General features: G+C 42.1%; 1 protein-coding gene across 1 annotated transcript; it reads left to right on the forward strand.

Annotated features, from left to right (window-relative positions):
• The first annotated feature begins 12,518 nt into the window (after positions 1-12,518).
• On the forward strand, positions 12,519-13,466 carry LOC136628865 (olfactory receptor 13G1-like). Its single transcript, XM_066604958.1, has one exon. The coding sequence runs from the start codon at positions 12,519-12,521 to the stop codon at positions 13,464-13,466; it is 948 nt and encodes a 315-aa protein (XP_066461055.1).
• The last annotated feature ends 893 nt before the right edge of the window (positions 13,467-14,359 follow it).

The following is a 14,359-nucleotide window of genomic DNA, read 5'->3' on the forward strand; positions in this document are numbered from 1 at the left end:
GGAGAGGAGGGTCTTTGCTGCTTTAATGTTGAGAGTGTTTTTAAAGGGGTTGTCCCGCGAAAGCAAGTGGGTCTATACACTTCTGTATGGCCATATTAATGCACTTTGTAATGTACATTGTGCATTAATTATGAGCCATACAGAAGTTATCAAAAGTTATTCACTTACCTGTTCCGTTGCTGGCGTCCTCGTCTCCATGGTTGCCGTCTAATTTTCGCCGTCTAATGGCCAAATTAGACGCGCTTGCGCAGTCCGGGTCTTCTTCTCTTCTCAATGGGGCTCCGTGTAGCTCCTGGTAGCTCCGCCCCGTCACATGCCGATTCCACCCAATCAGGAGGCTGGAATCGGCAATGGACCGCACAGAAGAGCTGCGGTCCACGGAGGGAGAAGATCCCGGCGGCCATCTTCAACCGGTAAGTAAGAAGTCACCGGAGCGCGGGGATTCAGGTAAGCGCTGTGCGGTGTTCTTTTTTAACACCTGCATCGGGGTTGTCTCGCGCCGAACGGGGGGGGGGGGGGGTTGAAAAAAAAACAAAACCCGTTTCGGCGCGGGACAACCCCTTTAAGTTTGTCTCTAAGGCCTTTCAGTTCCTGGGGTGTATCACTTTTTGATGAGTGTTTATGAATTTTCTCTAGGCTAGATATCTGAGCTAGTAGGGAGTCAATTTCTTTCTCTCTTTGTTTCTTCTTAACCTTCGTACCCAGAGCTATCAACTCTCCCCTAATGAAGGCCTTATGTGCTTCCCAGATGGTTGAAATAGGGATGTCTGAAGTGTTATTTATCCCAAAGAATTCCTTCAGTTTTCCTGATAGTACAGAACGTTGATATGTATCACTTATCAATGTGCAATTTAGTCGCCAGGTCCATTTTCTAATGGGGAGGCTGTGTATGGGAATCTACACTGAAATCAGTGTGTGATCTAAAAAATTGTTATTTGGCCAATGTCTGTGGCTCTGACATTTTGATTATGTTTACCTGAAACTAGAAGGTAGTCTAGTCTATGAAAGGTCTTCTGTATATGGGAGAAATGTGTATACTCTCTGTCTTTGGGGTATAATATCCTCCATATGTCTTGCAGGTTCAACTCAGACAGAGTAGCTTTAAGTCTGTGTATGTGTTTACTGGGAACTGAGGGGGTAGTTGATGTGGTGTCTTTGGAAGGGTCTAAAACTAAGTTAAAATCTCCTCCCACCGCTACCAGCCCCTCGGCAAAGTCTGCAAAACTAGATAGGGTGCGGATAAGCCACAGGACTTGATTGTGGTTCGGGGCGTAAAGGTTGGCAAAAGACACTTTGTTATTGGCGATCGTGTCTTTAAGGAAGATGTATCTACCGCAGGGGTCTATTTTCTGAAGTGTTAATGTGAAGGGGATGTTTTTCCCTATTGTGATGGACACTCCTCTAGATACAGAAGAGTATGTGCTATGGAACCATTGGTTGTATGCATGAGTAGGGAGTTTGGGTATGTGATTATGTTTTAAATGAGTCTCTTGGAAGAACACCACTTCAGATTTTAGTTTTTTCAGAAGGGCGAATATTTGACTTCTTTTTTGAGGAGTATTCATCCCTCTCACATTGAAGGATGTGTACTTAATGTTAGCCATTGTGTGTATGTATTAATTTGTTAGGTGCCTAAAACCCGCTCATGATGCTTCATATGTTGGATGTCCCAGCTAGATGGACAAACTACAAAAATTATTTACAAGTTTCGTCACACTATGTGGTGAGTAAATCGAATTACAAGAACCCAGCTGTGGAGAGAGCCACCAAAAAGACGAGCCCTTCAGTGCGTGAACTAGGCCCTGAATAATAAAGGCTCGACCCAGATGGCAAATCCTACCTGCATATTTGGGGATGGTTAGACATACTCCATGGGTTTAGTAGACCACTGAGACTTAATAGTTTAAAGTTTTGTCTTTGAAATAGTATAGTAGTAGATTATTTGACCAATAATTGTCAGACTTTGTTTGACAAAGTTAACATAGTTTAACCTAGTTTAACATAGTTTAACACAGACTAACTATAGTTCTACATGGATACCCCTTTGTTTCAGAATCTGTCAGCATAGTTACATGAGTCAAGTTTATTTAGTAAATTCTTGTCCCATTGGCTGGAGGTCCGATCCCCCAACGCACCCCATCAAGGAGGTCACGGGTCCCTGGCGTGCTTGGCAGCACTCTCCATCTCCTCTCCAACTGTAATAAAGTCCTCCTCCAAGATGTGATGTTGGTTTCTTATCCTAGAAAATTAGGAAAGAGAGGGAAGGGGGAGAAAGAGAGAGAGAAAGAGAATGGAGGCAGGTCTGGAGGGTCTGGTCTGGCGATGACAGTCCAAAAAAGTATCCTATCCACTTAAAGGTGGATGGTTTGGTTAGTTAGTCATTTAGGGGTTGAAACTTTCAAGATGATTTAAACTTGGAGCTGATCTTCTAGCCCTTTAGTTTTGAGAGTTGAGGAATCGCCTGGTGAATTCGTACTGGCAGCCAGGAAGGGATGTCGAGTGGAGAGATGTCCATCTTCTTCCAAGCGCTATTTAGATCCTCTGGAGTTCTGATAGTGATTTGTTGTCCTTCTTTGAATGTGCAAGGCCAAATGGGAATAGCCACTTTATTGGGAGTTCTTTCGCCCTCATGGCATCTGTAAGTGGCTTCAGTATGCGTCTTTTAGCTAATGTGCTTGGTGCTATATCTTGGAAGAGTTATTTTTTTGTTGTTTTCAAATAGGATGTCTTGGGTCTTTCTTGCTTTCTGGAGAATAGCTGCGGTATCTACGTAGCTAAGTAGCCCACAAATAACGTCACGTGGAGGGGCTGAGGCCACGGCTCTGGGTCGGAGGACCAGATTCTTTTACCTTTTACAAAGCCTAGAAGCTCTCCGGGGTCTCTCAGGATGTTGAAGATGCTTCTTAGTCACTGAGTAGATAGCTTCTATGTCCGTAAGGGTCAGATATTTGAGCTTTTCTGGTATTTCAGAAGGGTTTTCTGAGGAGCTGTTAGGAACACGACCTTGCCGCTCAGAAGCTAAGCCACGCCCCCCCCCTCATCGAACAATATTTTCATGATTTTAGACTATAGTTCTTTGAGCGATTCTGATAACGGTGAAGAGTTTCCACAATTTATAGAGTAATAAATAATGTTTTACACAATTATTTTGATTAAGAAAAAATATCTGATGAAAGGTGATGTTTTCTAAAGCTAACTATAATAGATGTAAAAATGTTATTTTTAGACCAATATGGTCACTCATGATGTATATTCACAATGAAAGTAGTCTTTGCTGTGAAAAATAGCGTTCTGAAATAGTTAAGTTAGCTATTGAAAGAAATTTCTCTGTTAATACTTTGCTCCTCGTATATTTGTATTCATATCTGTTTAACATGGGGTGATACATACTTTTACATCATTAAATCCCAAGTTATATTTTGTAAACCATCTCTGTATTTAGGATCTTATTAAGCAGTAATCCTTTAACCCCTTCCCGCTCCTGGACGTACCTGGTACGTCATGGTAGCGGGATACTTCCCGCAACATGACGTACCTGGTACGTCATGTCATTAAAGTGTCGCCGCGGTGACAATCACGGCGACACAGCAGTGATGTCTGCTGACATAGTCAGCAGACAAGTGCTGCGTCCGGGCTGGGGACCAATCAGAGCGGTCCCTCCCCCACGATCGCTGTGATTGGTCAGGGAAAAACTCCCTGACCAATCACAGCGCAGCAGCGGACTTCGCGCTGTTTACAGTAGGGGCTCCATGTGCAAGCACCGCAGTGTGTTTCCGGTGCTTGTAGATAGAGCACCTACTGTGGTATTTGTGATAAAAAAGAGCGATTACTGTGTAGATTAGGCAGGGAGTGCGTGATCAGTGTAGTGGAGAGGAGTTAGTCATCAGTGTGGTGTAGTGGAGTGAGTGTTAGTGATCAGTGTGGTGTAGTGTAGTGAGTGTAGTGAGTGATTGATCAGGCAGTGTAGTGTAGTGAGTGTAGTGAGTGATTGATCAGGCAGTGTAGTGTAGCAGAGTGGAGTGAGTGATCAGAAGTGCAGTGTAGTGTAGTGAGTGAGGGATCTGTAGTGTGTGATCAGAAGTGTAGTGAGTGAGCTGTAGCGTGCGATCAGCAGTGTAGTGTAGCGCAGCGTGTAGTCAGTGTATCCCTTGGTGTAAAAAAAAAAAAAAAGTTCCTGTTGTTCCCATTTCGTTACCTGTCCCGTCACCTGTTATTAGTTAGTGTAGCGTTTAGTTAGTCCGTCTAGTGTGTAGCGTGTCGTTAGTCCGTGTACTGTCAGTGTATTCGTCTGTGTAAAAAAAAAAAAAGTTCCTGTTGTTCCCATTTCGTTACCTGTCCCGTCACCCGTTATTAGTTAGTGTAGCGTTTAGTTAGTCCGTCTAGTGTGTAGCGTGTCGTTAGTCCGTGTACTGTCAGTGTATTCGTCTGTGTAAAAAAAAAACCAAAAAAACAAAAAAAGTTCCTGTTGTTCCCATTTCGTTACCTGTCCCGTCACCCGTCATTAGTTAGTGTAGCGTGTCGTTAGTCCGTCTAGTGTGTAGTGTGTCGTTAGTCCGTGTTGTGTCAGTGTATTCGTCTGTGTAAAAAAAAAAAAACACTTACGTGAATACACCACATAAGTTTCCGCGTTCTTTCCGACCCCCGTCCCGTGGTCACCCCATCCCGCAGTGTCCCATCTAATAAAACCTTTTCCCCGTGTGCCCCATTTTATATAAATATGGCCCGCAGGAGGTACACTTCAGAGGAACTGTATGCAATCATTGCATCAGACTCGGACTCAGGTAGTGGTGATGACGACCCCACTTTTTTGGCATTCTCCGACTCCTCATCCTCATCCTCATCCAGCGAGTCTGAGCTCCCTGCACCTCCGAGAAGGCGTCCAAGGACCGCCACTGACCCCAATGCATCAGATGCTCACTGGAGTACCCCGGAAGATTACAGACCCCAGATCCCTGATTTTATTGGGAACCCAGGGATTCAATTTGACACGGAAGGGCTCAGAGGGAAGGACTTCTTCAAGTTTTTTTTTTCTGAAGAGTTCATTGCCCATATTGTTACCCAGACGAATTTGTACGCCCAGAATTTTATAGAAGAAAATCCCACCTCCAGCTATGCCAGACCCGATAAGTGGACCCCTGTGGATGCACCAGAGATAAAAATATTTTGGGGGCTTATACTAACCATGGGGCTAATAAAGAAGCCAACAATCAGGGCGTACTGGTCTACCGATATTTTGTACCACACCCCAATGTTCCGCATGGCGATGTCGAGGACGCGCTTTGAGTGTATTTTAAAATTTCTGCACTACAATGACAACCAGCTGTGCCCCCCCAGCGATCACCCCAATTACGATCGGTTGTATAAGATCAGGCCCGTAATAGACCATTTTAACGCCAAGTTTGCCCAGGCGTATGCCCCACAGATAAACATTGCAGTAGACGAGTCCCTGGTACACTTCAAGGGGAGGCTAAAATTCCGCCAGTACCTGCCCAGTGAGCGGGCACGGTATGGTGTGAAGTTGTACAAGCTGTGCGAAAGTACATCAGGGTACACCCACAAGTTCCGTATTTACGAGGGGAAGGACACTAAAATTGAGCCCCCAGAATGCCCCCCCGTGCTGGGAGTAACAGGGAAAATAGTGTGGGAACTGGTGCACCCACTATTAGACCAGGGTTACCATCTGTACCTGGATAACTTTTATACCAGTGTCCCCCTGTTTCAGTGCCTCGCTTCCAGAGGAACAGTGGCATGTGGCACTGTTCGGAAAAATCAAAAAAGCCTCCCTAAGACACTGCTTGGGCAACTGCTCAGAAGGGGTGAGAGCCGGGCCCAATGCAGCGACAATGTATTGTGCGTTAAATATAAGGACAAGAGGGATGTCCTTATGTTGACGACAATACACGGCCACAGCAGTACCCCCTGCCCAGTACGAGGTACCAGTGCAGAGACCCCCAAACCAGACTGCGTCCTCGACTATAATAAGTACATGGGAGGGGTCGATCTATCAGACCAGGTACTGGAGCCCTATAGAGCCATGCGGAAAACACGGGTGTGGTACAAAAAACTGGCCGTGCACCTCGTACAGATGGCACTGTATAATGCCTACGTGCTGTTCCGAGGTGCAGGCCACAGGGGGACATTCCTTGAATTTCAAGAGGAAGTTATCAAGGACCTAATATTTGGGGACCAGGAGGTGGGGGAGAGGCCCAGTACTTCTGGAAGCGAGGCCACAAGAATTGTACCAGGGCAGCATTTTCTCAGTGAAATTCCCTCCACTGCGACGAAGGGAAGGACCCAAAAGAGGTGCAGAGTGTGCTACAAACAGGGGATAAGAAAAGACACCATATACCAGTGTGAAACGTGCCCCACACAACCCGGCCTCTGTATAAATGAGTGTTTTAAGATCTACCACACGTCCCTGAAATTTTAATTTTTTTATTGCCCTGACGTTTTACCCTGATGTACTTCGCACAGCTTGTACATAAAGCCACATGCTAAGTCCTTCCCTTCTGAGCCCTGCGCCCTAAAAACAGTTTAGATTCACATATGGGGCATTTCCCTGTTGGGTAACATCATGGGTTACGTTTTCTCCTTCTGCCCCTGGTAAAAAATAAAAATCTGGGCCTAAACTGAGCATTATTGGAAAAATGTGAATTTTTCGTTCTCAACTCAAATTGTTAAAAAAAATTCCTCAAATACCTGTGGGTTCAAACCGCTCACTACACCCCTTAAAAAATTCCCTGAGGGGTGTAGTTTCCAAAATGGGGTCAGTTGTTGGGGGTCTCAAATGCACTGGTACCACAGGGGCACTGCAAACACTACACGGTGTCTGAAAATTATTCCAGCAAAATCTGCATTCAAAAAAAGCGCTCCTTTCTTTCTGAGCCCTGCCATGTGCCCAAACAACAGTTTACATCCACATATGGGGCATTTCCGTGCTCAAGAGTAATTGGGTAATGCATTATGGACTATGTTTTCTCCTTCTGCCCCTGGTGAAAAATGAAAATCTGGGCCTAAAGCTGAACATTATTGGAAAAATGTGAATTTTTCGTTCTCAACTCAAATTGTTAAAAAAAATTCCTCAAATACCTGTGGGTTCAAACCGCTCACTACACCCCTTAAAAAATTCCCTGAGGGGTGTATTTTCCAAAATGGGGTCAGTTGTTGGGGGTTTCAAATGCACTGGTACCTCAGGGGCACTGCAAACACTACACGGTGTCTGAAAATTATTCCAGCAAAATCTGCATTCAAAAAAAGCGCTCCTTTCTTTCTGAGCCCTGCCATGTGCCCAAACAACAGTTTACATCCACATATGGGGCATTTCCGTGCTCGAGAGTAATTGGGTAATGCATTATGGACTATGTTTTCTCCTTCTGCCCCTGGTGAAAAATGAAAATCTGGGCCTAAAGCTGAACATTATTGGAAAAATGTGAATTTTTCGTTCTCAACTCAAATTGTTAAAAAAAATTCCTCAAATACCTGTGGGTTCAAACCACTCACTACACCCCTTAAAAAATTCCCTGAGGGGTGTAGTTTCCAAAATGGGGTCAGTTGTTGGGGGTCTCAAATGCACTGGTACCTCAGGGGCACTGCAAACACTACACGGTGTCTGAAAATTATTCCAGCAAAATCTGCATTCAAAAAAAGCTCTCCTTTCTTTCTGAGCCCTGCCATGTGCCCAAACAACAGTTTACATCCACATATGGGGCATTTCCGTGCTCGAGAGTAATTGGGTAATGCATTATGGACTATGTTTTCTCCTTCTGCCCCTGGTGAAAAATGAAAATCTGGGCCTAAAGCTGAACATTATTGGAAAAATGTGAATTTTTCGTTCTCAACTCAAATTGTTAAAAAAAATTCCTCAAATACCTGTGGGTTCAAACCGCTCACTACACCCCTTAAAAAATTCCCTGAGGGGTGTAGTTTCCAAAATGGGGTCATTTGTTGGGGGTTTCAAATGCACTGGTACCTCAGGGGCACTGTAAACACTACATGGGGTCTGAAAATTATTCCAGCAAAATCTGCATTCAAAAAGCCAAGAAGCGCTCCTATCCTTCTGAGTCCTGCCATGTGCCCATACAACAGGCTACGTCCACATATGGGGCATTTCCGTGTTCGAGAGCAACTGGGTAACGCATCATGGGGTACGTTTTTTCCTTCTGCCACTGGTAAAAAAATATAAATCTGGGCCTAAAGCTGAACATTATGTGAAAAATGTGATTTTTTTGTATTGAACTCAAACTGTTAAAAAAATTCCTCAAATACCTGTGGGTTCAAACCACTCACTACACCCCTTAAAAAAATTCCCTGAGGGGTGTAGTTTCCAAAATGGGGTCAGTTGTTGGGGGTTTCAAATGCACTGGTACCTCAGGGGCACTGTAAACACTACATGGGGTCTGAAAATTATTCCAGCAAAATCTGCATTCAAAAAGCCAAGAAGCGCTCCTATCCTTCTGAGTCCTGCCATGTGCCCATACAACAGGCTACATCCACATATGGGGCATTTCCGTGTTCGAGAGCAACTGGGTAACGCATCATGGGGTATGTTTTTTCCTTCTGCCACTGGTAACAAAATATAAATCTGGGCCTAAAGCTGAACATTATGTGAAAAATGTGATTTTTTTGTATTGAACTCAAACTGTTAAAAAAATTCCTCAAATACCTGTGGGTTCAAACCGCTCACTACACCCCTTAAAAAATTCCCTGAGGGGTGTAGTTTCCAAAATGGGGTCAGTTGTTGGGGGTTTCAAATACACTGGTACCTCAGGGGCACTGTAAACACTACATGGGGTCTGAAAATTATTCTAGCAAAACCTGCATTCAAAAAGCCAAGAAGCGCTCCTATCCTTCTGAGTCCTGCCATGTGCCCATACAACAGGCTACGTCCACATATGGGGCATTTCCGTGTTCGAGAGCAACTGGGTAACGCATCATGGGGTACGTTTTTCCTTCTGCCACTGGTGAAAAATGAAAATCTGGGCCTAAAGCTAAACATTATGTGAAAAATTGGATTTTTTCGTATTGAACTCAAACTGTTAAAAAAAATTCCTCAAACATCTGTGGGTTCAAACCGCTCACTACACCCCTTAATAAATTCCCTGAGGGGTGTAGTTTCCAAAATGGGGTCAGTTATTGGGGGTTTCAAATGTACTGCTACCTCAGGGGCACTGCAAACACTACATGGGGTCTGAAAATTATTCCTGCCAAATCTGCATTCAAAAAGACAAGAAGCGCTCCTTTCCTTCTGAGACCTACCATGTGCCCATACAACAGGCTACGTCCACATATGGGGCATTTCTAAAAACTGCGGAATCTGGGTAATACATTCCAAGTTTTGTTTCTTTGCTAACTCCTACTGTTTTATATAAAAAAAAAGGTTTTATATTGAAAATCAGTAGAAAAAAGGAACTGTTCTAATTTTTGATGCACTTTCCTTTAATTCCTGTAAAACATCTAAAGGGTTAATAAACTTTCTAAATGCCATTTTGAATACTTTGAAGGGTGCTGATTTTAAAATGGGGCAATTCATGGGGGATTCTGATATACAGGCTCGGCAAAACTATGTCTGAACTGCATTGGTCCTTAAAAAATTTAGATTTTGAAATTTGCTAGTAAATGTGAAAAATTACTGCTAAATTTATATACTTTGTGGAGTCTGCAAAAAGTAAAATAACACTTAAAAAATGATTGCTGTGTAAAGTAGGCCTATGGGAAATGTTAATTAATAACTATGTTGTGGTGTTTGACTTTCTATCTTACAAAGAAAACAATTCAAAGTTTGAAAATTGTGAATTTTTCCAAATTTTCAGTAAATTTGGATTTTTTTTCCTAATAAGGACAAAATTTATTGATGAAATTTTTACACTAACATAAAGTACAATATGTCACGAAAAAACAATCTCAGAATCACCTTGATAAGTAAAAGCATTCAAAAGTTATTAGCACAGAAAGTGACAGATGTCAGATTTGAAAAATAAGGCTTGGTCCTTAAGCTCAAAATAGGCCATGTCATTAAGGGGTTAATAACCCTACTATCCTATCAAATATTACATAGGCAGATGTGTTTGTTTTTAACCTCAATGACAGGTAAACAATTACATGCTGACATTTACTAATAAGCCTTATACATACTTGTAAATAGAGTAGATATTTCTACATCCAGTAATAAACATTGTATACACTTGTTAGTATAGTAATAAACACGTTAGATACTTAATATAGTACTAACTATTGTAGATTCTTCTACATTTAGTAATAAATACTGTAGGTAATTGTACACTTAGTAAATAAACAGTGTAGATAATTGAGCATTTTTTCTTTAACCTCCAAGATTTTATTTTGCAATTAGTAATTTGGAAATAAACAGCGAAACTACTTATACATTTAGTAATAAACACTAGAAACATCACAGGTACAATTAGTGAAAAAGTTCCCTAAAACATAACGTTCAATAAATGATTTACAACATATAAGGGTGCTTTCACATATGTTCTGGGGATTCCGCTTTCCTGCTCCTTTCGGGAAACGCTGCATGAGGTGCTTTTTTCTCCCGGTATTTTCAGCCGCATCTATGACGGTACTCCGGTTGGAGGGTCCGATGCAGATGTGAAACCACCCTTACTCAAGTTCATCAGTCAGATAAACCAAACAATATATTTAAAATAAGGGCCAATTATAAACAGGGTACTAATAGCATCATTCACCGATACCGCAAGGTGTTTGCATATAGTTGATACCAAATGAAATACAATACTGCTCACTTTCTATTAAATTAGGTCTCATTTATAAGGCAGTATTTTGGTCAGCAATAGAGATGAGCGAGAATATACTCGCTAAAGGCAATTGCTCGAGCGAGCATTGCCTTTAGCGAGTACCTGCCCGCTCGAGACGAAAGGTTCGGGTGCCATCGGCGGGCAGGGAGCAGCGGGGGAGAGTGGGGCGGAACGAAGGGCAAATCTCTCTCTCCCCCTATCCCCCCCCCCCCCCCGCTCCCTCCTGCTGACTGCCGCTACTCACCGCTCCCCGGCGCCGGCACCCGAACCTTTCGTTTCGAGCAGGCAGGTACTCGATAAAGGCAATGCTCGCTCGAGCAATTGCCTTTACCGAGTATACTCGCTCATCTCTAGTCAGCAATTTGCTTCAATATTTGTAAGCCAAAACCAGGAGTGGAACCCACAAAGACATGTGCCCTTGGTGCTGGCTGAAAACAAGCCAGTCTATCCACATCGGGCTTTAGATGCAGAACTAAAGCAACAACTCTGTCATTATAAGGTCACATTCAGGTGGCCATAGGGTATACGAGCTGCAACTGAGATTCTCGGATGCAGCTTGCATCAGACAGCATGCGGTCACACATCCATGTACTACCCAATCTCGCAGACAGCGGACATTGCCTGTCCTATTCTTATCCATGATACAGACCAGAATATGTAATGCTGCGATTTTTTTCACTCAGGCCACCGGTTCATGTGAAAAGTCACACATGTGAATAGCCCCATAGGCTATAATAGGTTTGTATGCTGTTTGGGAAACATATGGATAGTACACAGATAGCCAATACCATCACCTCGTTTTACAATGCCTTTAGCCAAGGACAAAAAATCACCTAGGCTATAACTTTGCAAGGAGTTTAAAGACATAGCAGATAGGTATGTTACATTTAATTTTAATTAGATTTTCTGAGATAGACATACTCTTAGATCTCATTCACATGGGCGCTGTCGGCATGCATAAGAGGTGGGCACAGGACGCGCTTCCATAGAAACCAATAGGTTCCTATAGAACAAACGATTGTTAGATGCGCTGAATGTGCACATCTAACAAAGATAGGACATGTCAATCCAAACTCGATTGTCAGCTCCGAGGTGCGCACAAAGATAGGAGCCTTGAAAGTACGCATCATGCACCTCGGATTGTGTGAACGGGCTACTTCAAGTAGCTTGCGGTAGTCCGTTCACGCAATCTTTATAACACTATAGCCGCAATCTTTTCTCGTAGCCATAGGGCACGCCCACAGCACTAGTCTGAATGAAGCCTGAATAGAAATATGCTACAGATGTAAAAAATGACAACTTCCAAATATTGCCCAGTAATACCCACAACAACACACTATATAAGACCATGGCTGCAGGTGTTTGGTTTAGAATCTACACTGCTGTGGTAAGTTGCATCTACTAACGTGACTTTCAATATTCCACAAACGTGTAAGATATTGCTTCTTATCATAGAATAAGTGTAAAGAATTTTTTTTGCTTTAATAAAAACTCTTGAAAGAAGCATTCCTGTGAAAGTAGAAAATAAAGTGGCAATGTGGAGCAATTTTTTTCATTATATATGAGAGATGTGATCGTTATCACATGGATTTTTAAATGCAAATATTCGCATTAGCATATTCTTCTTTAGCTCTTTCAAATTCAACAACCAAATGGATTTGTTTTAGTTACATTAATGAAGTAAAATATTCTGATCTCTGGCTTTTTATTTTACTTTTCTAACAGAGTTCAGGGCAATAGAAAACGATGACCAATAGTTCTCTAGTTTCTGAATTTATTATTTTAGGCCTGACCACTCGTCCAGAATTGGAAAAAAATATTTTCATTGTCTTTTTGATCATTTACATGGTGGCTCTAATTGGTAATTTAATTATCTTTCTGCTCTCCATTTTTGACTCTGGTCTTAACACACCCATGTACTTCTTCTTAGGATTTCTATCATTTCTTGATATCTGTTGTACCTCAGCTACTGTTCCCAAGATGCTAACAGCCTATGTGACAAAATCTAAAGTGATTTCATATTATGGATGTGTCGCCCAATTATTCTTCTTTACTTGGCCTACGGGTGTTGAGCTTTTGTTGCTTACTGTTATGGCCTATGACCGATACATTGCAATTGGAAATCCGTTGCGTTATGCAACCATAATCAATCGTAAAGTCTGCATTCATGTAGCAATCATTATCACAATTATTGGCTTTCTGAATTCATTGACACATACAAATTGCACCTTTCGGCTCCCATATTGTGATGATAACAAGATCAATCATTTCTTTTGTGAGATAATGCCTTTGCTGAAACTTGCATGTGCAGACACCTACATAAATGAGATTGTGGTATTGACTTCCAATTTTATTCTTGGTATTTGTTGTTGTTGCCTAACGTGTATTTCGTATGTCTTTATAATTAGCACAATACTAAAGATACGTTCTGCTGAAGGAAAACGCAAAGCCTTCTCTACTTGTGGCTCACATATAACCATTGTATCCATGTATTATGGGGCTGTTATTTTCACCTATATCCGACCTCGATCTATTCTGTCTTTAGAGAAAGATAAAATAGTTTCTGCTCTTTATGCTGTAATAACACCAACCCTCAATCCTATAATATATAGCCTAAGGAATAAAGAGGTGAAGGAGGCATTCAAAAGGACTGTTAAGAGACTGATACAGCATAAGCTTAAAAGTATGACGTAGAAAATTAATGTTATCTACTGACTCAATTACAGGGATGTAACTATAATGATCAGATGATGCCATCACATCCAGGCCCTGAAACCTTCATCAACCCAAAAAGTCTGTCTTTCCATACGAGACTAGTACTATAAACTAAGCATTATAGTTGTGAGGAGGCATTCAAAAGGACTGTTAAGAGACTGGTACAACATAGGCTTAAAATATGGCATAAAAAATAAGTGCCAGATACTGACTCAATTACATGGATGTAACTATAATGGGTGCAGAGGGTGCAATCACATCCAGGCCCCTGGAACCTACATCAACCTAAAAGGTTTGTCTTCCCCATATGAGACCAGTACTATAAACAAAGCATTATAGTTGAGAGGCTATGTTACAGATTTTGCATTGGGGCCCAAGTTATGCCTCTGCTGAAGGATTTTTTCCATACCCATGATTTTGGTATGTTTTTAATTGTATATAATTTATTTTGTAGTAGCTCTTTTGTTGGAAAGTTTAATGAATGACTTCACTCCCATTGATTTCAATGAGAGGGTAGACAACTATTACACTTTCAGCCCTTACCACTGATGCGGTGGGCTGGCCCAACTACACCGGCAATGAGCTGGAAGACCAGCTGATTGGTGGGCATCCACTGCCTGAAGATAGCCCATCAATAATAAAAATTGGCAAAACCCCTTTAAGCAATATCTATTTCTTACTTGCTTATCATGGGTCCAGCTACACAAGCTTTGATACTATAAATTACTTAACCCTTCAGTGACCACTCATATGCCTTTTTAGTGGTCACTAAGGGGCTTTAAAACTAAACATGTATTTTTACAGTGGTGTAGGTTTAAATCGGCATGAATGTTCTGTACCAGGAAAAGCTGTGGCCTAGCTGTCTCCTGACA

This window comes from Eleutherodactylus coqui, chromosome 5, assembly GCF_035609145.1.
Source record: "Eleutherodactylus coqui strain aEleCoq1 chromosome 5, aEleCoq1.hap1, whole genome shotgun sequence".
Lineage (NCBI taxonomy): Eukaryota > Metazoa > Chordata > Amphibia > Anura > Eleutherodactylidae > Eleutherodactylus > Eleutherodactylus coqui.

What these genes read in the sequence shown, in the direction of transcription:
- LOC136628865 (XM_066604958.1), top strand. Translation starts at nt 12,519, where the DNA reads ATGACCAATAGTTCTCTAGTTTCTGAATTTATTATTTTAGGCCTGACC.